The 27,932-nt window shown below is 31.2% G+C and overlaps 4 protein-coding genes across 7 annotated transcripts; 1 reads left to right on the top strand and 3 right to left on the bottom strand.

Annotated features, from left to right (window-relative positions):
* Window positions 1–1,072: 1,072 nt before the first annotated feature.
* Window positions 1,073–7,002, top strand: LOC127240468 (uncharacterized). 4 transcript variants are annotated; one of them, XM_051259174.1, is made up of 9 exons: window positions 1,073–1,170; window positions 1,272–1,613; window positions 2,283–2,768; window positions 3,375–3,524; window positions 3,772–3,933; window positions 4,476–4,517; window positions 4,996–5,432; window positions 6,191–6,423; window positions 6,528–6,767. In XM_051259174.1, the coding sequence occupies exons 1-9, from the start codon at window positions 1,155–1,157 to the stop codon at window positions 6,655–6,657; spliced, it is 1,998 nt and encodes a 665-aa protein (XP_051115131.1). In that variant the 5' UTR covers window positions 1,073–1,154; the 3' UTR covers window positions 6,658–6,767. The 4 variants fall into 4 exon arrangements, with proteins under 4 accessions (XP_051115131.1, XP_051115129.1, XP_051115132.1 ...); XM_051259172.1 differs by having other exon boundaries at window positions 6,191–7,002; XM_051259175.1 differs by lacking the exon at window positions 6,528–6,767 and having other exon boundaries at window positions 6,195–6,362.
* A 3,439-nt stretch (window positions 7,003–10,441) lies between these two features.
* On the bottom strand, window positions 10,442–15,096 carry LOC127240447 (filament-like plant protein 3). The gene is made up of 4 exons (XM_051259142.1): window positions 14,712–15,096; window positions 13,048–13,234; window positions 11,640–12,640; window positions 10,442–10,748 (listed from the first exon to the last, which is right to left on the bottom strand). The coding sequence occupies exons 1-4, from the start codon at window positions 14,799–14,801 to the stop codon at window positions 10,611–10,613; spliced, it is 1,416 nt and encodes a 471-aa protein (XP_051115099.1). The 5' UTR covers window positions 14,802–15,096; the 3' UTR covers window positions 10,442–10,610.
* A 4,118-nt stretch (window positions 15,097–19,214) lies between these two features.
* LOC127240670 (syntaxin-61) lies at window positions 19,215–23,871 on the bottom strand. Its single transcript, XM_051259471.1, has 7 exons — window positions 23,655–23,871; window positions 22,692–22,805; window positions 21,362–21,475; window positions 21,065–21,258; window positions 20,194–20,284; window positions 19,990–20,055; window positions 19,215–19,577 (listed from the first exon to the last, which is right to left on the bottom strand). The coding sequence occupies exons 1-7, from the start codon at window positions 23,706–23,708 to the stop codon at window positions 19,467–19,469; spliced, it is 744 nt and encodes a 247-aa protein (XP_051115428.1). The 5' UTR covers window positions 23,709–23,871; the 3' UTR covers window positions 19,215–19,466.
* Window positions 23,872–25,840: 1,969 nt separating this feature from the next.
* LOC127240586 (protein ATAF2-like) lies at window positions 25,841–27,423 on the bottom strand. Its single transcript, XM_051259330.1, has 3 exons — window positions 27,109–27,423; window positions 26,725–27,017; window positions 25,841–26,636 (listed from the first exon to the last, which is right to left on the bottom strand). Exons 1-3 carry the CDS (start codon window positions 27,272–27,274, stop codon window positions 26,199–26,201), a joined length of 897 nt encoding a protein of 298 aa, XP_051115287.1. The 5' UTR covers window positions 27,275–27,423; the 3' UTR covers window positions 25,841–26,198.
* Between the last annotated feature and the right edge of the window lie 509 nt (window positions 27,424–27,932).

A 27,932-nucleotide genomic window follows, 5' to 3' on the forward strand; every position in this document is an offset into this window, starting at 1 on the left:
ATTTTGATATAATAGTTAATAGTCGAAGATCAATCCACAAAAATCAAATGAAACCTTAGAGTCGGACGAAAATAATACAACAGTATCATAAGTGTTCTAGTACTATAATTTTGGCTGCAGATTTTACGCTGATTTGATCCAATCGGAATATATAATAAAAGTATACAATATATATATATAATACTCCCCCCGTCTCATTGAAATGTTACCATTTTCTATTTTCGTCCGTCTCAAAACAATATTACCATTTTATAATTTAGTTATTGTACTACCTACCTAACATAATAAATACTCTTTCAATTTACAATATGTTACACAAATGTATTACTTTTATAGTACACCATACTAATGGGTATTTTTATCTTTTTATTACAATCCAATATATTACTAATATTAAAAAATTTACGTGCAAAAAGCAAATGTCACACTTCCAATGGGACGGAAAGAGTATAATATAATATATATTGTATTATTACAAATCCATATATTGTGATTCGGTTAGCACCAAATCCACACTCCATAATTTTCCTAGTACAAAGTGAAAGGGTTCAAACGGACAAAAGAAAAAGAGGAAAGCATAACGAGAATTTGTACTTTTTCAGCATTCAAAGAGTGCTCTTCAAGTAAGGTGTGTTTGGTAGTTACCATATAGAATTGAAATATATTAAAATTTTAATTGAAATAAAATATTTAATTATTGTAACAATAAAGTATAAATTATTTATTACTATGATATTTTAAATAAAACTATATATTTAATTTAATAGTTTAAAAATATAAAAATTAGTGTGAAATTACGTCCTCATTACTTTTGTTATTTTTAGTCTTAGAGCTGTCTTTTAAGATTGTAGAATTTTAATAATTTTTTACTATTTTTTTTTTTTTTTACGACTTTATAAATATATTATGTATAAATTAAAAAAAATTACAAAAATTCTTAGACATCCCAATTAAAAAAAGACTAGAAAGAAAATAAAAATTGGGACGAATATAGTATAAATAAAGTGATTATTCATTGTATATACAATTTTTTTTTTTTTTTTTTTTAAATGTGAATTTGTTCATATTATATAAATTACAAACTTGGTGTCACTTTAGTAGTCGGAATGAGTTTACTCTTCCCTCATATCATAGCTTAATTAATTAAGCAAATTATGGCACCTGTTTCAGGTAAATAGATTTCTTGAACAGATATTTAAATTTAATTTGGCTGTTGGAGCAATTTTCATTTACAAGTATTTGTTGAAATTTTATTTATTTATTTTGTGAAGGGGTTGGATTAATTGTGCCGGAGACGTTGACGGAGGATAACTACGAGCAATGGAAGCGTTGTCTGAAGAATTATTTGGTCGGGCATGACCTATGGGGCGTTGTCTCCGGGAAAGAACCCGAGCCGGATAAAAGAGAAGAAGAATTACACGCCAATTGGAAGAGGAAAAATGCGTTGGCGTCGCATGCCATTCAATTGTCGTGTGGAACGAGTATATATTCCAAGTTCGACAAGGTACATGTATCCGCTTTGTATGCATGGACTCATCTCGCGGAAAAGGCTTTGGTGCCGCGACTGCCACCTTCGTCCGATCATGAAGATGAACATCAAGTCGTAGAAAACGGTATAATATGGGTTTGTTTGTTTAGTATTTTGATTTGAATTTTTGTCATGTCAAGGTATGGAAAATTGCGTCGGTAATATAAAATATAAAATTTTATGTTAAATGTTGATTTTTGTGATATTATAAAATATATATGGAAATTGTGTTGGAAAAAAAATGATGGGTGAATAAACCTATAATTAATCACATTTTCACAAGAGGGAATTATAATTTTTGGTGCAAAAGATTTATAAGAAAATGAAATGTTCATATTTACAAAAATTGTGAAAATTCAAGCTTTAAAACGTATAGATACTTTGATAGGAGGAAAAAAAATAAATAAATGGAATTTTAGTTTTTATAAGCAAGAGATTTTGACTTATATTTGTTTTTGGATTTTCAACTTAACTTTTATTGTTCATTAATTCTTCCGATTAAAAAAAAAAATCAAATTGAATATTTATTTTTTGTATTAGAGTAAAAACCAATTTCATTATTCAAAACTCAAATATCAACCTCTAAATCGATAATAAAAGGAACGATAAAGAATGAAATAGAAAATAATTTACTTACAGCTCGTGTTAAATAACCAAAATACTAATGAGTGTCACTTATCGTACTAAAAATAAAAATTCTCTTGATCTTATTGCACAATAAACTATTGATATTATCGCGAATCTTATCATGTAGAGACCAAAACATACCTCAAATACGAAGTCCTTTACCGTGCAATAGAAGACGGCGATTTTCAGAAAACGAAAGCCATGATTGAACAAACACCGGATGCAGTTAGAGCAAGGGTATCATCTCACAACGATACAGCTCTCCACGTTGCAATTTTATGCGGATACATAGAGATCGCCGATTATTTGGTAGGCAAGATGGAGGGGCGCGACTTGGCGATGATCAATGACTATGGAGCGACTGCGCTATCTCTTGCCGCGATATGTGGTGCGACCAAATTGGCGAAGTTAATGGTGAATATGAACAATAGTTTACTGACCATGGAAAACGAGCACGAGGATGGCCAGCTTCCGGTGATCGTTGCAGCTTTGTATGGACAGAAAAAAATGGTTCATTATCTCTACAACGCGACGCCAAAATCGAAGTTGAGCTTGGAAAATGGCGAGAATGGAGTGAAGCTGCTCAATTGTCTTATTACTGCGGAAATTTATGGTAAGCCTTTACTATGTATATATAGTGACGGAATCAGCCTCTTAACTTTTTGAGGATAAAGCTGTCTAGTCGGTCAATTTTTTATGATTTCATTTTAGTTTTAACTTTTTGAACTATAATTTTGCAATTCATACTAACAATTCGACTTTTTAAAAAATAAATAAAATTGTAAGAAAATAAAATAAAATTTCACTTAGAAAAAAATTAAAAAAGTATTGGAAGAAGCTGATCAACACGCAAGCCCCTTACTAGATCCGTTGCTATGTATATATATTGAATATTATGTTTTCTCACTGTCAAAAGGGTAAATTTTTTTTTATTATTTTTTTGTTAGAAAGGATAAATTTACTTTCAAATTCGAGTTCTACAAATATATCATCTAGTGTAGCAAATTTTAGAGAAGAATACATTTAATGAAGCTTGTAAAACAATGTTCTTAAATATTGTAGGGAAATATGTAATGATACTTCTTATCATTTTGATATTTAAAGTGAACAAGTATGAAAAATTCATATATTATTAATTTCACTTCTGTAAAAAGTTTTTTGGATAAACAAATCTATTTTTATATCGATAATTTTGATTAAATACTTGTTTTTTGTATAGATACTGCTTCGATGCTTCTTAAAAAGTATCCTAGATTGGGTATCACGCCGGACTCTACTGGCCATTATGCTCTGAAAATATTGGCGCAAAAGCCCTCGGCATTTCCTAGCGCGACCAAGTTTGCGCTTTGGGAGAAATGGATCTATTATTGTAAGTTTTTTTCATTTCGAACCGATGAGCACAATTTATTTCAAGTAATTATAGGCTAAACATAGATTATTTTTACATGAATTCGTAATCTTCGTTGTTCTAACTATGTAGGGGGTTAATGACTTATGCCTACGATCTCATATTTTTAATTTCTTACCAAAATTGTGTTATATGTTTACATATATATTTGAACTCGATCGCGCGCGTGCACACACACACACACATATATATACATATAATTACATAGGTGTTCGAATTCATTCTCCTTGGGACGATGAAAAAGGACCATCGCCGCATGGTGAAGACAACACCGACAATGTGGAGCACAGAACAGTTCATATTCACGAACCAACTCGAGAAGAATTTGATAACAATAACATGCAAGACGATGAGAACCCTACTTTTCGAGGTGAGTATATATATTTCCACTCGCTTTTCCTTCAAGTTATATAAATTATAATTGAGTTCAAGTTGAAGTCGATCATAAGTTTCTTATATACCTTGTATTAATTAGTGTTATGAGAAGATTACGAGTTGTTTTGGTTTATTGTTTTTTAGACAAACTAATTATTGGATTTGATCTTTTATATAGAAAATGAGTGTGTTCTTTGTTGACAACGATGGGATTAATTACATGGTAAAAAATGACAAATTGTAATTAATCTCAGCATACGATTGCATGTCAAATTGTATGTTGTTACTAATGTTGTGAGGTTTAATTTTGGAATTTGATTTTGCTAATTAACCTGTTAGAAATTTTGGGGGAAAATAATGAGATTGTTTTATTATCGTCAAATAAGGAGCCTATATATAGGCCATACAAAATAGACTCGATAGACTCAAATCTAAGTAATCATCTATAAATAAGATTAAATCTAGATATAAATCTACTAAATATGAATATCTAAAATATCTCAACATAACCATTTTTGAATGTTTTTGTTGCTCTAGGTTTGTTCCATAAATTAGGGTGGACCATATTAGGATGCTTTGGTAAGTATATTCTTTCCTTCTTGATTTATATGTAGACTTTAATTTATTTTAACATGGGTAATACATAATTTTATTTCATTTTTTTTATCGAAAAAAATATTGGAGATATTAATATTGTCTTATTTATAATTTTGTATAATTGGAGATATATATATATTTCTAAACACCTTATATATAGACAATCCTCAAAATACTATCATGTTATATGATAAAATTGACAAATGTGTATACAAGACAAATTTCACATAATTATTCCTTGCAAGTAAGTGTATGTCTATTTTATGTCCCATGATCATCACATTTCATAATAATTAATTGTTATATATGTTCATATTTAATTGCAATTTTTAACTAATTCAATCACATTAGCAAGCTTTTCTAAAATTTTATTTTAGTATATTATGCTAAAAAAAAAAAAAATTATATTTACCCTTTTGATTATTTTTACATTTTATCGACTAATTTATTTGAAATTTAGTTCCGAAGATAAAATCAATCCATCATAGAAAATTGGTACACGACGAATCTATGAAACTCCTAAGTAGCATGTTCCAGGAGCTACAAACATTGAGCGATATGGAGCTTCGAAATATGGGCATTGACTCAATAATTTACGATGCTATAAAGCACGGGATTATTGAGTTCATATCCGAGATGCTAAAGTATAAGCCGGAGGTCATATGGAAGAAAGATGAAAAGGGAAGAACAATTTTTGCACATGCGATTGTGCTACGACAAGAAAGTATATTTGGCCTCATACATGGCCTTGGAATCAAGAAAAACATAATGGCGCGCAGACACGACGCTTTCAAAAACAATTACTTACATCTCGCGGCAAAATTATCTCCGCCTTCTCAACTAGCGCGTGTTTCTGGAGCAGCGCTGCAAATGCAACGGGAGCTACAGTGGTTTAAGGTATTATTTCATCCGTTCGATGCTTTTTTTTATTTAATTTCTGATTATGGGATAACAACTAAATTTTTTTATGACATATTTTATCGTTTTGGTCGCTTAATTAGACAATGTACTAAGTTGTCTTGTATCTCATCCATCCGCGTCGATCTAATGGCTTGTGTGTGCACGTGACACTTATGCATACATTGTGGATTCGATCTCTATATGCATAAGTTTCAGATGTAAGATTATTAAAGTGAAGATGAATGAGATACACGATAATTTCTATACAAGATCTCTACTATGACTTTGTTTGTTTATTACACAGTTCTTAGTAAAAATATATTATTTTCTATCACAAAATATTTGAAAATATATATTTTACTAATGTTTTTATAATTTTTAATAATTAACAATAAAAAATTTTAAAATTGAAAGAACGCAATCTTTGTGTCGATAATAACACCCTTCACGAAAATTGAGATAGGATTTAGGGGAAAAAAATCAGACAAAAACATTGGATGTATTTCTTTAAAAGTTGGCTTTAGGTTTGAGGTTTGTAAACAATAACAATTTGAATTGAAATAGTATTTTGATATAATATAAATAGATATTTGATGTAATATTTTTAATGAAAAACTCTTTTTTTGTGTAATATAGTAAATAAAAATTAGATGTTTGGTTTTGTAATTTTAGAAAAAAAAATTAGATGTAGGCTTTTTATTTGATATATATATATATATACTCGATTATTACTTTTTAACGATTCCTCTATATAGGAAGTCGAGAGCATTGTTCAACCAAAGCTCAAAGACGAAGTAAACGAGAACAACAAAAACCCCGAAACCCTTTTCACGGACGAGCACAAGGCCCTAATGGCCGAGGCGGAAACTTGGATGAAAAACACCGCGGGGTCGAGCATGATCGTGGGAACCCTTATTGCAGCCGTCATGTTCACCACAGCTTTCACCGTACCCGGTGGTAATAGAAACGACAATGGCCAACCAACCATGTTAGAAACTCACCCAACTCCATTTCTCATATTTATGATCTCCAACGCGCTCTCGCTCTTCACCTCCTCGACCTCCTTGCTAATGTTCCTCGGAATTCTTACAGCGCGCTACGCCGAGGAAGATTTCCTCAAGTCATTGCCCACAAAGTTGATTTTCGGGCTCACTTGCTTGTTCCTATCCATTGTTACGATGATGGCATCTTTTGGGGCCGCGTTGTATTTGATCCTCCATGAGAAGCTGTCTTGGATCACTATCCCGATCATTGTTCTATCGGTCATCCCCATCGTTCTTTTTTCCATGTGCCAATTTCCGATATTAATTGAGATGATCGCGCGCACTTACAACTCGAGGATTTGTAATAATCCTAAGAAGAATGTTCCCGTTGCTATGCGTCTCGGTTAATTTTTTTAGCCTAGCGAGCGATATGTTTTCTTCGATGTTGTTTGTACTTTCAATTTGTTGAATGTTTTTGTTGAGGATTGATTTCGAGCGGTATTTGAGTAAGTACCGAAGTTTGATGTAATGTTTTGTATAAAAAAAAATGATTGTGTTATATGTTTGAATTTTTTGAGAAGTAATTCACGAGATCATGAACTCGTCCTTCCTTTCTAGTTAGAACAGCTAAATAATTATGTTCATTTGGTTGTGTGGATGTTTTAATAAGAGTGCATAATAATTATTACTTTTTCATTTATAGTATAAAAAAAAAAAAAGGTATAAAAGTGATACTTGGTCCATCAAAATTATGTTTATTTTACCATTTTATTTTGTCATACCATTTTTAGTAAAAAAAGTATAATTCATTTTATAATTTTTACACATTATTTTGATATTAATTTACATTTATGTCATTTTCTTTTTACACTCAATTTATATTATATTTTTATCAACCCCACAAAACTTTCAATTATACTCATTTGTTTTGGATTTTGTATTTAAGATTTGAAAAGTAAAATTTTTGAATTTGAATACTTATATAACCTAATATAAACAGATGTTGATGTAATATCTTAAAAGTAAAATTGATTAAATATTTTTTGAAAAAAAAATAAATTATTAAATAATAAAATTTTGGATAAAAACTCTAAAAAAAAACACATCTTTTTCTCAAAAAAAGTACAAAAGTAACATCAAAATACTATTTTTCTTAATCTACATTCCCAAAAGTTTTTAGCATATTTTTTGATGGATTGAGATAATTTTTTTTTTTTTTGTAAAATGAAATAAAAAGTAATTTTTTTATTTTATGACAATCCAAAAAATAAAGTAGATATCAATTTGAATGACAAAAAAAGTAAATTTTTGGTAGAAGAAAAGGAAAATTGAAATTGTATAATACAAAAAGAAAAATAAGTAGAAAATAAATGCATTAAGTACATATTTCTAATTCCGGGATTTGATTTTTTATGAATCTATATAATTTAAAATATATATCTTAAAAATAAATATGCATATGAAAAATATTTTATACATCATATTTTAATTGGATAAATATCAAATACGAATGTAATAATATTTTATAAGTACTATAATAGCATACTACAGTATTAAGTAAATATCAAAGTAATATATATATATATATTTAAAATATATATCTTATAAATAAATATACATGTATACATCATATTTTAATTGGATAAATATCAAATACAAATGTAATAATATTTTATAATACTATAATAGCATACTATAATATTAAGTAAATATTATACTCCCTCCGTCACATATACCATGTCGACGTTGCCGTTTCTGTCCGTCCCACGTACCATGTCACTTTCCTTTTTTGGAAAATTATTACACACTTGAATCTCATTTTAAATTTTTAAATTTTATTTTTTTAATTAAACTAATTAGTTATATTAATGTTAATTTATAATTATTTATATTATAGGATAATTATTTTCACTAATACATTCTTAATTATCTATTAATTACATCCCTCCTAAAATACCGTGTCTACAGTGTAACAGACACGGTATCTGGGACGGATGGAGTAGTAATGTATATAGCATAGAGAACGGTTATTCTAATTTTTCAAATTAGTACCTACAACAAATGTGTGTAATAAAGACAAGTGTGTTGTATAACATTATATAGTGTGCTAAAATCAATTGTTGGGCGTGCTATAATAAATTATATAATACATATACTGCGTACTGTCAGTACAATATTAAATTTTAAAATTCAGCACTGTAACCGCCGTCCTATAACATATTATTATAGTAATTATTATATATATATATATATATTTCACATAATATTGGTGTGAGATAGCCTAAGATATTTGGTGGTTAATAATATTATTAATTGTATATTATATTAAGTATTAAGATATGGTATATGATATTATAAAGCAATGAGTGTGTAACCGTTACAAGATTTCCTATTAATCTTGTCACAAAACTTTATCCACAATTATCATATGGCTATAAATATGTTGTCATGCATTAGTAATTTTATTCGAGTGAAAAAAAATATATAGATACATATCGATATACATATCATGGCGAAAATGGCTTCCTATGTTTTTCTACTTGTCTTACTTCTTTTTTGCAATGGTACAAACTTATTTTTTTTCCCTTTATTTTATGCTCTTCAAATTGAAAAGGAAATATTCAAATATTATATTATATATATATTTGTATTTCAAGAAAAAAATCATTTGAAATATATATTTTTTTTAAAAAAAATCTAATTTATCTTCTTTCTCGTGCATATAACAAGATTATTGATGAACGTCGAGTTACTCACTTAATAATATGAAAAATATATTTATTCATAGGTCATGAGCCGGCGGCCGGGATTTGCACAAAGACTATTCCTTCGGGCGACTTGTGCCAGCGGGCCAAATGCAATGCCGACTGCAAAAAAACATTCGGAAGTCTAGCCAGCGGGCGTTGTTTGATAGTTGATACATGTACTTGCACATATCCTTGTAAATGATGAATAGTGATATATCGCTTTATCGTGGTTTAAAGAATGAATAACATATAGTCGTTATTGGCTATGTTTTCTACATTTTTTTTTTCAATTTTTTTTATTATTGAATTACATCGTTCTTAATAAAATATATTTATTGGATATTGCAAACATCGACATGAACTAAGTTATTTAAAAAATAATTAAAATCAAAAGTTATAGGATTTAAAAAGAACACATCCATTATTTAGAGGAAATTGTTCTTTTATATATGTATATAGACAATTTGAGCATCGCAATTTTCTAAATATTCTAAATAATAAAAGTCTAGAATAGACAATAATAATAATAATAATAATAATAATAATAATAATTCAATAAACTAATTTTTGAAAATTTTGGTCTTTCTAGACCTAATCTAATGCATTTTTCGAAAAAAATAATAAGATAATCCAGCCCGGTCCATTAGACTCAATCCAAACCCTTTAATCTGATTCTTAATCCAAACCCTTTAACCCTAACCCTAAGCGTGTTAGATGGTTAGATGATAAACCGTGGGTTATTTGAGGGTTTGAGAGGTTAGTTTATAGGAGGGGTAAAAATATTCTTTTGACAAGTTTTCTCCAATTTTACTATTTAAATTTTATCGAAAAAAAAAATTTATATTTTTATTTTAATAAAACATCCTATTAAACATTATTTTAATAATAAATTTAAATTAATTTTTTTCCAAACACAATCAAAATTTATCATATTTTTTAAGTGAGGAGTGAGTCTCATTTTTAAGAGAAAAAAACCTCGAGGGAATCCGATGGAGAGATAGAGAAAGAAGAAAGGGAGAAATCATGATTCCGGTGAGGTTTTCGATAGCCAATTCCGGTGAGCGTCGAAATCCAATTATCCCTCTCGCCGGTGAAAGAAAGATAAAGATAGGAAGTTCGAGTTCGTCGGGTAATAAGAAATCTTCACGGGAGGAGTTCACCGCTGCTAATATTTTGTATTTAGTATATTATTGAATATAAATTCACAACACTAATGTACTATTATTTGCCTTTAAACAAATTTCAATACTACCGGCACAAATTTTATATCTTGAAGTTGATTTCAACAAAAATTTTGATAATACAATCAAATAAATTTTTTATTTTTTCGAAATAAACGTTACAATCACACCATTTCTTAAGTTATGAATGAGTAAAATTAACCTTCATGGAATTTCATATATATATATATATACATATATACATGCATTTTGGAAGATCGCGGGCTAAAGTACGGATATCGATCTGTCAGGATCGATCAAGAAGTCTTCATATGTCGCGAGAGATTTCAATTGACGACTAAGAGAAGCAATCGTCTTTTGGCACTCGGCAAATTGACTAGCGGTTGCTGCCAATTCTTGATCCTATGCATCGGTAGAAAAATATTGCATAGTAAAAAAATAATTACAATAAAAAATATTATATTTAACAAAAATAAACAACTCAAAACATTAAAAAAAAATAAAAAATAAAAAAAAATTACTTTCTCCATCCAGACTAATTATATCATAATACGAGGACACGGAAACTAAGAAATGATCGTATTTAAATATAAAAATAAAGTAGATAAAAAAAAGTAAAAGTATTATAGAAAATTTATTAAAGAATTAATAAAAAATAAATAAATAGAAAAATAATATTAAATTAGTTATTATTTATTAAAGTAGAGATAATGAAATTATGAATAGATAAAATTATTTACAATAAATAGATTATACATACGTACAGATAACTAAAGAAAATAGTACTCCCCCGTCCCATAAAAATGATACTATTTTCCATTTTTGTCCACCCGAAAAAAAAAATATTATTTGCTAATTTAGTAATTGTACTACCTACCTAACATAATTAATACTTTTACAACTTCCAATATATTACACAAATACCATTACTTTTTTACCACACAATCTAATAGGGAAAATTTTGTATTTTTTCACTATAAACCAATATAATACTAATATTAAAAAATATACGTGCAAAAAACAAATGTTACTTTTTTGCGAGACGGAGGTAATATAATTATTCTGGACGAAAAAAGTATCTCAAAATACACGTAAATATGGTCCTAGTATTTCTACCATAAAAATGACCAAACAAAAAGTTTATTCAATGGACAATATTGAAAAATTATATATTATGTAATGAATTATGTATATTTTTTTTATTAATTTAAACTTTTAGGTGAAATGACTATTTGACGCATAAGTTGTATATTAAAGGCAAAACAGTGTATAAAGAATCGAAAGGATTCTAACCTCGTCAAAACTCGCGAATCTTGTGTGATGAGAATCAAGTTTCATCCTCGACATCTCGGCTTCCAATTGTTCGCCCTTTGCGATAGCTTCCTTCGAAAAATACCTCTCCATCTCGAGCTCTTTTTCTAAGTTAGTAATGCTCGACCGCAATGTTTCTAACTCGGATCCCATTTCTACAATCTTCGCCTCGGCTTGTTCTTTTTTCGATTTAGTATCCACAAGTTCCTTCTCTAGTTTGATCTTCGCATTGTTTGCTTCATCCAAACTATCTTTTATACTCGTAAGCTCGACACTCATATACTCGGCCTCTTCCCGAGAATTTCTCTTTGCCTCATTAGCTAAATCCAATTCTTTTTTCATTTCAATCGCCTTAGCCTCCATTTGCTTCAACTCGATTCGGGACTCATTCAAAGCAGACTCCAAATTTTTGTTCTCAAATTTTATTTTCTTCAAATCCTCTTCGAGCTCGGCCACAATGTTCGTCAATGCATCCATTTCATTCTGAGAAGTAGTCTCGCCATCGGGTAGGGCCGCGAGTCTCTCCATCTCGAGGAAATCATCCATTAGATCAATCCCGACCGGAGGACTAATTGAGCTTCTCGAAAAATTTCTAGTATCACGACTCGTAGACAAAATCATTGGCTCGAGCTCTTTGGTTTTCGAGTGTAGTTTTGACTTTAGCGCCGAGTTCTCGTCCTCGGCAGCCTTGACCCTAGAGAGCGCATTATCCGCTTCGGTTTTGGTGTCTTGAAGCCGAGCTCGAAGCTCGGCGAGCTGGCTTTCGAATTCGGATTTTGTGGATTCCCATTTGCTTGTTTCTCTCACAATCGCGTCGCAGATCTTCTCCTCTTGTTCCTCCCTTGCTCGCCGGAGCTGTCTCAAGCACTCCTTAAGCGCTCCATCGAGATGGCCGATGTGCTCCTCGAGAGCCGAGGTTTTTTGAGCCAACGCGTTGTTTTGCTTCTTCAAAGATACAACTTCGTTCTCCGCTCTTTCCCATCCTATGTCCGGAATAAGAAATGTGATGATCAACATGCTAGCCAGGGACGGATTTACATGGGGCTAGGGGCAGCTGAAACCCAAGCCCCAAAATATATGTATAAAAAATAATAAAATTATTAATTCTCTCCCCCCCTTCTCCCAACTGATTTTTTATTTTATAATGATTTTTTAAGTAAAAAATATTTTGTCGAAAGAAATTTTAAAAAGACAATATTGAATTGATATAAAAAATATATATATTACCCCTCGAAATTTTACAGTTGATTCCGTCACTGATACTAGCCGTTGGTTGATTATATAATATGTAATTAATTGTGCACTCATAAACTTATACTTTTAAGAGATGGTCATTTATAGAACTAACTCATATATATATATATATAGAGAGAGAGAGAGAGAGAGATACCGGAGACGGCTTCCTCGGCAACTTTGGCGTGTTTCCTTACTAGGTCGTCCTTGGCTCGAATATTAATAAGGGCGTCGGATAGCTTTACCGAGAGAGTCTCGACCGTATTGTTGAGTACTTGCCCGTCGCCGCTCGTGGCTACATTCCAAATAGGTTCCGAACATTGTGTGTTATGATTCAATTGTATCTGTCAACAATGAAACGACATCGATCAAAGCTAAATATAACACAAAATGTACGTTTCAATTTATTTACTATCAAGAATTTATTTAAAAATTGTGTTAATATTACTTTGGTAAATCAATAACTCAAACACGGCCTTGAACGGGAAATTCAACAAGATTTAATTTGTTTTGAGATGGTAAAAGTTTTGGAATTTAAAAAATAAAAATAATAAAAAGTTAAATACATGATATTTTGTCTAAAATAATAAATATTTAATATAATACTTTTTTAAAATAAAAATTTATTATTCGAGTAAGTCACATGTTGGTGTCGTAGTAATGTAGTATGAACACTCTGTCCTGTTTGTTTAACACAGACGCAACAGACTATAGATAAGACAAAACCTTCATAACATCAAACACAAATGGGACATGTAATGTGAGAGATTTAAATATTATATTTAATTTTTATTTAATTTTTTTATATAATTAACTATTTATTTATTATTAAGTTGAAAATACAATAATTTTTTTTTTTTTGTGAACAGTAATTTTTCCATCATCTGTTCTTTAATTCCGTTCTATATTAATGGACTTTTATAATTTTGTAATAGATTAAAAAATAATAGTATTTTATTAATTAGTGGAAGTGCGTAAGAGTTTTTTAATGTTTTTGCTTTTTGTATTTGGGTGTGTTTGTTTGAAGGTTTGGATTTTGAGTTCAAGATTTGAATAGTAAAAATTTAAATTGAAATAGTTGTATGATGTGATATAAATAAGTATGAATGTTTTGAATGTAAATTTAATTTTTAGTATAATATAAAAAATAAAAAATAGGTATTTAATTTTATATTTTTTGAAAAAAAATTTTGTGCGAATAGTGAAAATTCTCCAAACAAACACAGGCTTAGGTATGAAGTAACTGTATATGTAACGGTATATTTATAATTTAAGTCAAAGTTAAAGGTATTTTGGTATTAGTGTATGATTATTTTGTTTTTTAAAAAAAAAAGATATTTTGAAATAAAATAGATAAAAATAGTAAAAAATACTTATAATATAGGAAGCATAAAATATACTACCATTTTTCATTTTCGTCTGTCCCAAAATAAGATTATTATTTTAATTGTACTACCTATCTAATATAATAAATACCTCTCAAACTTACACTATATTACATCAATGTCATTACTTTTATGTTACACAATACTAATAGAGGTATTTTCGTCTTTTTCACTACAATTTATTATAATACTAATATTCAAAAATATACGTAAAAAAAGTAAACGACAATCTTGCACCGAGACGGAGGAAGTATAATATTTTCGTATAAATATATTTTTTAAAAAGAAACGTGGTATTGTATACTTAAATTAAATTAAACTAAACTTAAAAAAATAAAATAAAAACACGCCCCAAATCTACCATTGAATTTAGATATAGAGATAGCTTTTGTGAAATTAATTAAATATAATAAAACGATCGATAATGAAACCGAACCTGATGTTGTTCCGGCGAGCTGCCGACGGTTTCCCGGCCGGAAATTTTGTCGGAAGTCTTCCGCCGCCACGGCCAACTCCGGCGATCCATAAAGAAGATTCCTTCAGTGCCAAAATGGCCAAAATCCCATCCCTCTTTATATAAATAAATTAAATTAAATAAAATAAAAACTATTCTTTACACAAAAGCCTCCAACTGCTAACTAACTGCTCACCAGAAAAACAAAATCCCAAAAAAAACCCATATATATGCAATATTTGGGAGCTGACCAAAATGAAAGAATCACACAAATAGGTGTTTTTTTTTAACTTTCAATCTGGTTGGGTGAGCAGTCAGTGTTTCTTACCAACCCAATCTCATACACAACAACCTCAAAACCCTGTAATGAGTAAATTAAGGAACATGAATCGATATGGAGATTATTTATATATATATATATATTAAACTTATTTTTAATTAGCTTAAAGAACAAATTTGGCAGACAGATACTGTGACGGGCACATTTCAGTTGTCCCACACAAAAATTGATTTGAGGAAAAGATTAGATACTATTTCGTCCCGCTTAGATGGTTTCATTTATTTTTTACGTCTTAATTTTAAATATTAATTAATATATCAAAATATAGTATAAATTAAAAAAAGAAAATTGTAAAAATACTTCGATTAGAGGCCATGACGCAAAAGGTAAATGGATCATTAGAGGCGGACGGAATGAGTAATAAATAAAGCTATGTGAAAAGAAACTTTATTCAGTATTGAGATATTTTAGATATTTAAATCACTACAAAAAAATAATATATTTGTAACGAAATTTCGTCTCTAAAGTTCAACGTAATTCCATTACTAATTCCGTCTCTAATGTCATTAGTAACGGAAAAAGTAGATTTAGAGACAAAAAAAAAATTTTGTTACAAAAATAATTTTTTCTCGCGCTGAGGATTTCATCCCCAAATTTCCATCAAATTCTACAGCTTCTTAACCTATCATCAAGATTAACGTCATTCCATAATTGTTTTCATGAGATCCTCGCTCCGTCGCTCTGATTCTTTGCAATCACCGTCCATATACTTGTCTAATTAGGATGATGAGTGCAATGCGGGGATATGCAAATGCAAGAGATGAGCACGTAGAATACCTTGCATCAAGGCAGAAGCTAAAAGAGTCGATCAGAAAGCAGATGAAGATGAAGAAGAAGAAGAAAAAATGAAGCAAATTCTTGCGACAAAACTAGTACATGTACATTGGCGCAAAGACAACTATGGTTCATTTTTTCGGTCCTTGGCAACTTGTTATTGCTCAAAGAGTGATTCAAGAAAGCAGATGGAATCCCGATTTGGAAATTACTAAATCTCATACTACTAATAAGAATATGAAGAAGACCTCTACTTGCTTCAGCCCCATCTAAAACCTCAATCCAACTTGATGAGAAAAATCCAAATGCTAAAATACACAAGGGACTATTCATTTCTATTTTCCGAACAAGATATCCAAATCCTCCTACAACTGTATCATCCCAACATGCTGCTGATGATGATATGTTCGTAAATCATCAGTACAAAGAAAGGAGTATCATGAAACGAGCAGCAGGCAACCAGACATGAAACCGAAGCCTAAGAGGAAGCTCGACGATGATGATGATGAAAATGCCATAAATATGATCAGAAAGATGTTTGGGTATAATCCTAACAAAATTCCAAGACTGATGATGATGATGACGTAGCGACATGGAGGCCGGTTTTGATGATATTATGAGGGAGGAAAAACGAAGTGCAGAAATAGCTCGAAAGGAATATGAAGAACAATTGCGATTGATCCAAGAGGAGGAAAGAATGTGAGATTGGCTAAAAAAAAATTGATGATTAATATAACGTGATTTTCTAAATTTTCATAATTTATTTTTTCACACACTACAAAAAAAATAGTATATTTGTAACGGAATTCCGTTTCTAAAGTTCACGTAGCTAACGTAATTCCGCCTCTAATTCCGTCTCTAATATCATTAGTAACGGAAAAAGTGAATTTAGGAACGAAAAAACCTCGTTACAAAATTGATAATTTCTTGTAATGGCATGTTATCGGAGTCTACTTTTCTGTTAGCAGTAAAAATAGTCTACTAACTCAAATTGGTTTCTGTTACACCACTTTAGTTTAAGGGAATATTGAGATATTTTAGATATTAATATCTCTTTTGCAAACTCAACTTGATTTTTGCTATACCACCTGAGTTCTGCTATAATCTGAGAGAATATTGAGATATTTTATATATTAATCTCTCTTTGCAAACTCAAGTTGGTTTTACTACAAGAAAAAATCATTTTTGTAACGAAACTTTTTTTCTCTAAATCTACTTTTTCCGTTACTAATGACATTAGAGACGGAATTAGTAATGCAATTACGTTAGCTACGTGAACTTTAGGGACGAAATTCCGTTACAAATATATTATTTTTTTATAGTGTTTATGCGAGACGTTGAAATATTTTAGATATTAATCTTTTTTTGCAAACTCAAATTGTTTCTATTATCCCACTTAAGTTTGAGGAAATATTGAGATATTTTAAATATTCAATTTTAAATTGAATAGATTTAGAGTTGGATATATATATATATAGACCCTTTATTTTTATAATAATTTTCTAAGTTTCCAGAACTTTTTTTGTTTTTTCTTTCTAAAGGAATTGAGAAACAGATAATTTAGATAAGGTTGCCGTAGACATGTTTGTCTTCAATTAAATTCCAAGAATTGGAAACCCCACAAATGGAAATTGTGCAGAAAAGAAAAGCACATGACCTGCATGTGATGATGAACCTGCAGTTAAATTGAATGTACATAACAAATGGTTGAACAATTCGGTGCATTCTTCCACAATTTTTATAAAAATATATTTTTCAAAAAATAAAAATAATATATTATATACTTATTATTTTTATATTATTTACACAATTCTCTGTATCTTTTTCAAACAATTTTACCCAATTCAGTGTTTGGTACAGAGAAATTGAAATGCCTCAATTTTTCTTGTTTGGTTGAGACAAAGAATTCAGAGTTGAGAAATAAATTATTTCATATTATCTAGTTTAATTGAAATTGAGAGAAATGAAATTAAAAAAGTGCTATGTATTTATATATTTATTTATTTTATTTTTATATTTAATTTTTACGATTTAATTTCTATTTATTTTTTATTTTTTATTTTTTTACTATTATTTATTTTTTATAATTTTTATATTACTCAAATCTCATAAAATATCATATCTAAATTATTATTAAATAAATTATCAAACTAAAAATATAACTAAAAAATACAATAATATTTTTCTTATCTAATTTATCATTTTTTAACCGATGGATGTATTTTTTTCAACTGGCAATATAACATGCATTGTATTTTTATATTTTTCAACAAAAAAAACAATTTTCATTTTTTATTACGATTCAACACCATATAAATAATCTCATCCGTTGATCTTATCCATCATCTAATGGCCACGATGAATTTAGGCTGGTGATTAAAGTTGTGTTTTTTTTAAGGTCCAGCACAATTTTACTATTCAGATTTTTTTCTCTCAAAAAAAAAAATTAAAAAATTAAACAATTACTTATTTTTATATTGCACTACATATTTGTTTATATTCAAAACGCCACATCAATATATATTTATAACACATCGCAAAACTATTTAAAATCAACTTTTTACTATTCACAAGTCCAAACCCTAAGGCTATCTCCAATCCACAAACTCTATTTATACAGATTTAACTCAAAAAATGTTGTTACAATATTTGTACGCCAACCCATAACTCTATTTTTATCCAGAAAGAATATTCTTCAAATATTTCAATTTATATATTATTTTAAACTATTTTTTATATCTACAATTAATATTATTATTAATAAAAAAATAAAAATAAAAAATAATACAAAAACTAATATACAAAAATTTAAAAAATAATTAAAAAAAAACACCATAACACCAAAATTAGCATTGCAACTCTGGGTTGGAAATGCCTTAAGTGATTAATATATGAAAATGATTTGATTACATGTTCCAAACACATGCCTAAGTCATTGATCTTGCCATTCTAAAAATACCTAAAACAATAAAATTAAAATATATATATATATATATATTTAGTTATACTAAAACAACTATGAAAGTTCCCACATGCCCTCAAGGGTGGCCGAGTTAGTGTAATGTTTAATCTATAGTTAACTATTCAAATCCTACCATCACTTTTTTGGCCAAGCCTATTACCCAGAACTTGTCTTTAATAACTTTCCGGCTTCCGTAGTTTATATGTTATTACACTCGACCCGACGACACCAAAAGTGTCGAAATTTCGAGAAAGTTCAAGAACTCAACCACCCTACACAAGGCAAGAAACCCTTTGAAGCCCACATGTTTGTTTAATCACAAGTTCTAAAACTACTGTTATTGCTAGTATACAAAAATTAACTTCATCGACAATTAACATATAGACAATGTCGACTAGAGGCACTCTAATTATCAACAGATCAAAGTGATAGATACCAACGGGCAAGCTTAACGTCTACAACCAAAACTGAAATCCACAAAACTATCACATTAAAGAAAAATTAAATCACAGAATCCCAACCACAACCAGTATACGGTGTCTGTTCCCAAGTTCAAGGATCTCTTTAATCCGGCAAATATTCCATTTACAGTCAGAAAGCAAAGCATTTTTTTTATTGTAACCCAGAATTCTCGTTCTCAGTTTCATAATTTTCGAGCTCTCTATGTGAGGAAGACAAGCACAAATAGGATTATAAACAGAACGAGTAAGAACACAACCATCAAGATTTGCCCTTTTAAGCTAGCCTTCTTCATAACCATGGCAACTTTTTTCTGCATCAGAACAATATCAAAGTGAGATTTGCATACAAACATTCAATACATGCAAGGGAAATTGCAATTCTTGATTCATAAGAAGTGTTTGTGTCTATACAAATCCACCTTCGGTGCAGAGAAATTCAGATTTTAAACTACAATTCAATGCCTGCTACAACAATAAATCAATTTTTGCATGCATAATTTTGTGTAACTCGTTAGCAGGTATTTTTCTATTTTCTGGTTAAATCTGAATAACTAAAATAAAACTAGTACTTTTTCAAAGACAAAGTGAGAGTGTCAATTTATTATTATTATTATTTACAGATTCATAGAAACCATCAAATGTCAATTTTATGAATGCCAATAATGTAATTAGCTGATCGCATGGGGCATTTGTAGGATGCAGTTTGAAAAAGAAAATGTTCACCTGAACAAAATCGAGTCGGTTTGTTGTGCTGTCCATTTCTGTGCCCAATTCATCTATAATCTTCTCCTGAAATTTTAGCACATTACAAATTTCATCATCTCTTCACAGAAAGAGAAAAGTATCAGAATGGAAGGCTAAGCATCATCTGAAGCTAAAAGAAACCTGCCAATATATGCTACCATTACTTCAAAACACAACATTTACCTGCGCAAGGAGCTCTTCATGAATCGTGAGCCCGACACCTCCAATTCTTTGCACACTAGCACTGAGTTCATCTAGCTCTTCATCTTGTTGCCTGAATGACACAACTCTTCTCAGTCGAGAGATTCAAAACATGTGGAGACAGCATATGCTTACTTGATGGCATAAACAAAAACATCTTTGTCAAGAATTAAGGCTACTACATAGCATGAGGGAGTATGACCATTAGTGTAGTGGTTAAAGTACAGACATACTGCCTCGTTCATCTGGTTGATCCATATTCCAAAATTTTTCATTTACACATCTACAAAATTAAATGAGTATGGATGGCTCTCATATAAAGATAATAACGGCGTTTTTCAAGCCCTTCTCTTTCACTACAACTTTTTAGTATAAAGTTTGAACTATCCTTGAGATAAAAGATGACCTAATCATATGGCTCTTCCATTGACAGCATCTGCGAAGCTATATGTCATAACCTCATAGCTCTACCAGTCTTTTAGTGTGGATATCACTTCCCTCTGTTTCTTTACCCCCAAGTATTTCATTTTGAGAATAAACTTACTGAATAATGTATTTCCTAGCATTACTCAAATAGAAGACCAGTAGCCTTGCAATCTCACACCCATCCTTGAGAACTTCACTCAGTTCCAGTGTGTTGACTCCAATGTAAACACTTCAATATCGCTACTGACATATATCAATTACCACCCCTCCAATATATATAGATAAAGAATATTAAAGTACACTTTTGAACCAAGCTATAACATGCATAAGACATCAGAATAAGGGAGTCTCAATGCATACAGAATAAAGAAAACCAGCAAGAATATTAAGGAAACGGATTAATATATGGTTTTTTTAAAAGAGTCACCTCATCAGAAGAAGTTGTCTATCTGATTCTGATGATATGAAATCATCATTGTGCTGGGTAGCATAGTGAGCTGATTTATCAGCTTGGTGGGGATCAGGGAGTCTCATAAGTTCCCTCCGCAATCCATTGATATTTGAGGTGCTTGTGCCATTCAACTCATTTCCACTAGCTACAGTTCTCTTCACATTTTGCACCTGTTGCAGAAAAGGCATAGGTGTGGAATTTAATGGACAAAAAGCACAGAGAAACTAATCAATATCAAAATTATGAAATCTGATTATAAATATAATAAGGCACCTGAGTACGAGCATTGCTGGTCCATCTTCTTCGTTTATCAAGCTCTGTTTCATTAATACCATACCAAGAAGGATCTCTAGCTGCAACTGCGATTGTCTTCTCTAATTCATCCACCTTTCTATGAGGAAACAAATTCAGTATCGATTTGAGAAATATGCTTATTTACCACAATGTAATAAGCAACAGAGCCACTATAACAAAGCCATTATCTAAGCAAAGAAAATCTTATAATTATCATCATTTGTGGGGGCATTTATCTTCATGAAATGCTCAAATAATTTAAACGAAAAGTTTGTGAGGTGTGTAATTTTTAAGAATTGTTCAAAACTAGATCTGTAAATGCATGGGAGATTTAGTGATACATGTATGTTCCTTAGGACTGCAAAAGAGTTTTGGGGTCGGAAAAAGAAAAACATAATCAGAAGTCACTGAAGAAGCCAAGATTTACAAAATCTAGACAAGAATTTTGGAAGTAGGGGATTCAATCAGAACACTCAAGTTAGAGAATTCGCAGCAAGAATTGGACCGTTAATCAATGCAATAAGGTGCAGAACAATGAGATTCTATGATTTTGAAAAGATATGTTTATGTACAGTTCTATCATAAAATAAAATCCATGCAGTTCATGATATTGATATTGATGCTGCAAGGGTACAGATAATGGGAAAAAAAAGTTTGTCCAGTCTGAAACAGAAGAACAATGATATTTTATCGTATTGGAATCGCTTGAAGAATGAAGCTCTACACTATCAAGCGAGTAAATCAATACTTCTAGCAAGTACTCGACATATTCACTTAACAAGTATTTCTGGGAATGATGTGTTATCTACTTGGTTGTATCAATGTTTCTCTATCCGCCACTATATCAATAAAATCTCATTTTTTTCTCCAAAATAAAATAAAATAACAAAGCATTTATGTGAATTATATGACAATTTGAGTACTTCTGACATATACATTCCAATGTAAAGGGGTTCCAAAATATTATAAGAGAATACTTTGGCGGAATTTAATTAGGTTGAAGTATCTGGCCTAGCTATGGTAATATTTCTGTAGGTGAATAGTTGTCACCGGTTATGTATGATATGATTATACGAATGTATGCCTTCTTTATCTCCCATTCTATATGATAGCTTATACACAATATTAATTTGAACATACATACAAGATATTGAGATGGATTGAAGCGTCTTTAATATTTAGTGTAAAGAGCAATCAGTTCACAAGAATTAATTTATGATCGCATCTAGATTCTAGTGTAATGTTCAGAAACATACAATTTTGTTGCCTTGGAAAGATAGATCTTGACTAAAGTACATCAAAATCGTACCTGCCATTCAATACTTTCACATCCAGAAAGAAGCTCTTTGGTCAGATGATGTTGCTCTCCCGTATCAGAAGGTATCCGTTCCCATTGGTGATATGTCGAAAGCAACTTATCAATCTAATAAAACAAGGGTAGATGGAACTATTTAACATCACATAACAAGAAGAAGCCAACAAAGATATGCATTTGGGGGATGATTTCAAACAGATTCCATTGATTCCAAGATCTAAAATGCTACAATGTTAAATACAGCTCAAACACATACGAAACAAAATCAAACCAATATAATTGAACCCATTCCACTATATGAAACAAATTGACAAAAACACAAGATACTGAAGAACCTCATGCTCAGAATCCAAAAAGTAATGGGTGAAATTTTGTTAGCACACACAAATTTTTGGTCTCCTTACAAGCAATCAGGGAACTGCTTTACAAGTTCAATTTCTTGGTCAAGTGATTAAAACCATATCTGAAAGATTTCACTAAAAAACATCCCAACTGATTTATCAAAATTACATGCATCAACACAAGATCTCATAGCTTAAAACCTTTCCCCATCCATTTTTTTTAAATAAGAATATCTACGCATTCTTCTAAAATCCAGAACACCTTCATAATTCTTTCAGTGCACAATTTTTCCAAAGCTTATGTTAAGCCTCCACAGCATCGATCTCAAATACAAATCGCCAAACTTTTAACTTCAAACAAGATCCACATCAATCTCAGCCAGCCACATGTAATACAAACATACATACACATACACAACAGAATATTAATCTCGAGTTTTATACCAAACCTATTTTTAAATACTACTCAAGCAGTAAAGCATCAAAAACCGCCATTGAAACACAAAACGACGAAAGGATCCCTAAAAACGGACATATTGGTAAACAAAATCATCATAATTAAAAATTATCGACCTCAAATTCGTAAAGGGGAAATTAAGCAGAAAAAGATGCATACCGAATCCTGAATCTCGTCCTTGACAATATAAAACGGGTCCTGAGCTGAAGACATCCCAACTGCGCAGTCCAAAATGCCGACACCTAGAAGGTCACGAGACTACAAGATCTATCATCCAAGACTAAGCGGATAATCAAATCTGATCCATCGCACTGGAACCCAAAACGATAATTCAGATTCAGAGACGGCTACGCGTTGCATCTGAAGATCATCGAGGAAATTGCCGAATATATAAGCCCGACCCATATTTGATCCGATTCGATAAATGGATCTGGGTCAATTGGGCATTATGTCTGAAATTGACCCATGCCCAGAAGTTGTCCTAAACCCATTGCTTTATGAAAAATAATAATAATACTCCTATGTCCCACGTACAGTGTCTGTTGCTACAGTATTTTATGAGCGGTATAATTAGCAGATAATAAAAAATGTATTAGTGAAAATAATTATTCTATAATATAAATAATTATATAAATAATTATAAATTAAAATTAAGATAACTAATTAGTTTATTAAAATTTAAAAAATAAAATAAAATTTAAAAGTTTAAAATGAGATTAAAGTGCATAATTGTTTTCCAAAAAAGGAAAGTGACATGGTACGTGAAACAACGTGGACACGGTATGTGGGACGGAGAGAGTAATAACTAAGGGTGTGCTTGTTTTGATGAGATTTGAAGGAATTAAGTCGGGATTTGAATTGGATTTTTGAATTCTTAGAAATTTTGTGTTTTTAAGATTTACACCATCTCCAATTTATAATTTCAAAACTATCACAAATTTCTTTATTTATACAATAAATTATCGCTAATTTTACCTTATATTTCTAGCTGATATACTAATTCATCTCTAATCATATTTTTGCAAAGTCAAATAATATTTTATTTAATATAATTTATTTTAAATATTTTTAAAAATTTATAAATATCATCAAATATTTTTTATTATTTTTATATATTTCATCTTTTTTTTTTTATTCAAACACAAAAATCCGTTTATTTTTTTAATATTGCATGTTTAAATTCTGTCTTGTTGTATTGTTATTATTCGATGGAAGATATTTTCTCTTGTTAAAATGTTCTATTGAATTAGATGTTTGGATCTAATACTTAATCTGATACAGATCAGTAATGTATTTGTTGGAATCTAAAATTCAACGGTTTTAAGTCTATTCGTGAATTCTGTTGTCGGATTGGAGGCGACTTCTTCGCTGTAGCCTATACCGCGTTCAGCCTAAAGTTTGGATAAATTTACTGAAAACTGGATAAAAGCATGCTGAAAATATAAATTAACAATAGAGAACATGAATTAGAACATATTTGATAAACTATTGAAAAAAAATTAAAGATACACTTTTGGATAAATTGGATGTTTTTGTGGTGTGTGTTTTCCTACATTTATCTTAAGATCAAAAAGTAATTATTTTTCTACTAAATAGGTGGTTTTTAGTTATTTCTTCCACTACCTACAATTTCTGACAACTCTCTCCATTCAATTCTCACTCATTCCACCACCTGACAACTCCCTCTACTCAATTTTCAACCGTTGGACTTACTCTGAGCCGCATCCATTGCACTTGAACCGGTCTACGACTCACTCCGAACCGTCTCTAGTATACCTTAGCCGGTCTACGGGGTTTTATCCCCACAACTTTGAATTGTACGGAGTCTTCATTTCTTTCTTATGTCGGTCTATCTCCAGGAAATCTTTTGAACAAAACTTAGAAGCACGTGGATCTACCATTGTCTTTTGGTATGGAGTTGTTATCCTAGAGTCAAAGGAGGTTACTATTTTTGGCTCCGCGGAGGCAACAATCTTCAACTTTATGAAAGCATTGTTTCGGAGTGGAAGCGACATTGTCCAAAGATTTGTTGTCCCAAAGTTAATGGACCAATCTTTTGCTTTGTGAAGGCATCACAGTCCAATAGAGATTGTTGCTTTCGACTCCGTAGAGACAACAATTTAGTTCCGAGGCCTGAAAATTGTTGTTAGCGGCTCCGTAGCCTGAAAACTCTGGCTATTATAAGAAATTTCTACTGTTCCAATAATGTTTGGTTTGTGTTTGTTAGATTAAAGAGAGAGGCAGAGTTAATTTATTTTTTATGCTATAATTGTTTATAAAATGAAATATCTATTTTTTGGATAAGAAAGGAGACAAAACTTTGGTTTAACAATATACATTGCACAACACACTCAACTTGCATATACTTTATATAAGAAGAGGCAAAACTCCCTGGTCTCTCAAGTTATGCAACTTTCACAGTTACAAAGAGTTTCTCACAATACATATTTTATTTACAACAAATATTTAATCATATCATTCTAATTTCTAACATATTCTTTCATCCTTACTTAATTAGGTCAAGAGTAGAATATATATATATATATATATATCAAAGAATCGATTCCTAGTATATTCTAACCCTGCCCTGTTTTCCTTCTAGAATCTTCTAGATAATCATAACAGGAACAGCCCTTCCAAATTAGGCTGCCCTGCCCCGCCCCGCCCCATTTCTTTTCTTCTTCCTCTGTTCTTCTAAGTTACTCAAAAGGGCTTCTGCATGTACCCAAAGGCGGCGTCGGGGTGGAAGAAGAGCCCCGACAACTGGTCTCCGGCGCCGGAATTGTCGTAGTAATGGATCATGTTGGAGACGAAGGGATCATTGTGATCGAACCCATCCAAATAACTAACACTACTATTACTCATTAACTGAAAATCGTTTTGCACCAGCAGGTCGCTCCATTTCGGCTCGCTCTCCACCTCCGGCGACAGCACGTGCTCGGACATCATGCTCGACGACTCCGGCGATGTACTACTGGTCTTGTTCTTGCAGCCACCCACATTGGGCTTCTCCTCTTGGATATATTCCGACATTAATTCGACCTCCCCCTTCTTGATCGGACCTTGATCATCGCCGCCGGCGACGTGCCTCTCCAGGGTCCCTTTCTTGTTGTATATCCGGCATAAAACCCAATCATCAAGCTGCAAGCAAAAAAATCATTAATTCAATCGATTGAGACAATCTTTAAGGACACACGAAATGGCAGATAGGATGTTAAAAGTTCATTACCCTTAGATTATTGTTGTTGTTCTTCTTCTTGTTGTTGTCGGCGGATCGATCGACATTGGCGAGGCGGTACTCGTGCATGATCCAATTGGTCTTGACGCCTCTGGGGGCTTTGCCGGCGTAGAAAACCAGGGCCTTTTTGATCCCCAGAGTCTTCGGCTTCCCGACCGGCTTGTCGGCGCCGGTCGCCTTCCAGTACCCGGTCCCCGCCGCCCGGTTCGGCCGCGAACCGTTCGGGTACTTCCGGTCCCGCGGTGAGAAGAAGTACCACTCCTTCTCGCCGTACAGAGACATTCCTGCCATTGATCAATCCATCAATCAATACAGATCAATTTTCAATCAATTAATTATGCAATTAATCTATTAATTAGTATGTGATATGCATACCGGGAAGCTGCCATGGATCGAAGTTGTAGAGGTTGATTTCGGCGATAATGGGGACGGAAATCCTCTGTCCGGCGCACTTCCGGCAAAGGTAATGCTGGACGAGCTCGTCGTCGGTGGGATGGAATCGGAATCCCGCCGGCAAGTTCAACTCCCCACTCTTCTTCATAATCAATTAATTAATTGATTCGCTGATCTCTTCTTCTTCTTCTTCGGATTATGATTTCGATTCTCAATTCTCCTCTGCTCTGCTCTGCTAAACCCTAGCTTTCTTATTTGTTGTTCCTTCTTCTCTAAAACGAAGAACGTGAGAGCGGTGGGGATGTATATATAGAGCGGGCGATCGGCAAATTGACTCAATTTTCTACGCAATAATATGATGAATGTATTTATTATTTTTATTTTTAGAAACGTGGGACATTGAATCTGGGCTGGTGTTGATTTTTATTTTTATATTTTTTGTAATTTTATAATTAATTTTGAAAATGTTGTTTTCTGGTGGCGTTGATTTTGGGGATTTAAGGTAAGGGGTGGGTTTGTCGCGTAGCGGTGGGTGGGTGGGTTGGGGCTGCGTGACTCTTGCCTCCCTCATCTCCTCGAACGCCATTTTCTATCAACTTGTCTTTATTATTTTATTTTATTTCATTATTTATCACCACTATGATTTATTTTTTTTAAAAAAATAATATTAATCTGAATATAGTATACAATATATAGCTTTTGTTTACGTATATCTTAAAGATATTTCATATATAATGTTTTTTTAAGTAATACAGCATTACAAATATACATAAAATATAAAAGATAAAAATATTAAGATATATTTT

This window comes from Andrographis paniculata, unplaced genomic scaffold, assembly GCF_009805555.1.
Source record: "Andrographis paniculata isolate CXL003 unplaced genomic scaffold, ASM980555v1 Contig79END, whole genome shotgun sequence".
Lineage (NCBI taxonomy): Eukaryota > Viridiplantae > Streptophyta > Magnoliopsida > Lamiales > Acanthaceae > Andrographis > Andrographis paniculata.

Coding starts and splice junctions, on each gene's coding strand:
- LOC127240468 (XM_051259172.1), top strand. Junction 2,769..3,374: donor TATTACTGCGGAAATTTATG/GTAAGCCTTTAC, acceptor TTTTTTGTATAG/ATACTGCTTCGATGCTTCTT. Junction 3,525..3,771: donor GGAGAAATGGATCTATTATT/GTAAGTTTTTTT, acceptor ATAATTACATAG/GTGTTCGAATTCATTCTCCT.
- LOC127240447 (XM_051259142.1), bottom strand. CDS start 14,801: ATGGATCGCCGGAGTTGGCCGTGGCGGCGGAAGACTTCCGACAAAATT. Junction 13,235..14,711: donor GCTCGCCGGAACAACATCAG/GTTCGGTTTCAT, acceptor CATTGTTGACAG/ATACAATTGAATCATAACAC. Junction 10,749..11,639: donor GATTCGCGAGTTTTGACGAG/GTTAGAATCCTT, acceptor ACCGATGCATAG/GATCAAGAATTGGCAGCAAC.
- LOC127240670 (XM_051259471.1), bottom strand. CDS start 23,708: ATGTCTTCAGCTCAGGACCCGTTTTATATTGTCAAGGACGAGATTCAG. Junction 22,806..23,654: donor AGGACGAGATTCAGGATTCG/GTATGCATCTTT, acceptor TTGTTTTATTAG/ATTGATAAGTTGCTTTCGAC. Junction 21,476..22,691: donor GTGAAAGTATTGAATGGCAG/GTACGATTTTGA, acceptor CCTCATAGAAAG/GTGGATGAATTAGAGAAGAC.
- LOC127240586 (XM_051259330.1), bottom strand. CDS start 27,274: ATGAAGAAGAGTGGGGAGTTGAACTTGCCGGCGGGATTCCGATTCCAT. Junction 27,018..27,108: donor CGATCCATGGCAGCTTCCCG/GTATGCATATCA, acceptor GATCAATGGCAG/GAATGTCTCTGTACGGCGAG. Junction 26,637..26,724: donor ACAACAACAATAATCTAAGG/GTAATGAACTTT, acceptor TTTTGCTTGCAG/CTTGATGATTGGGTTTTATG.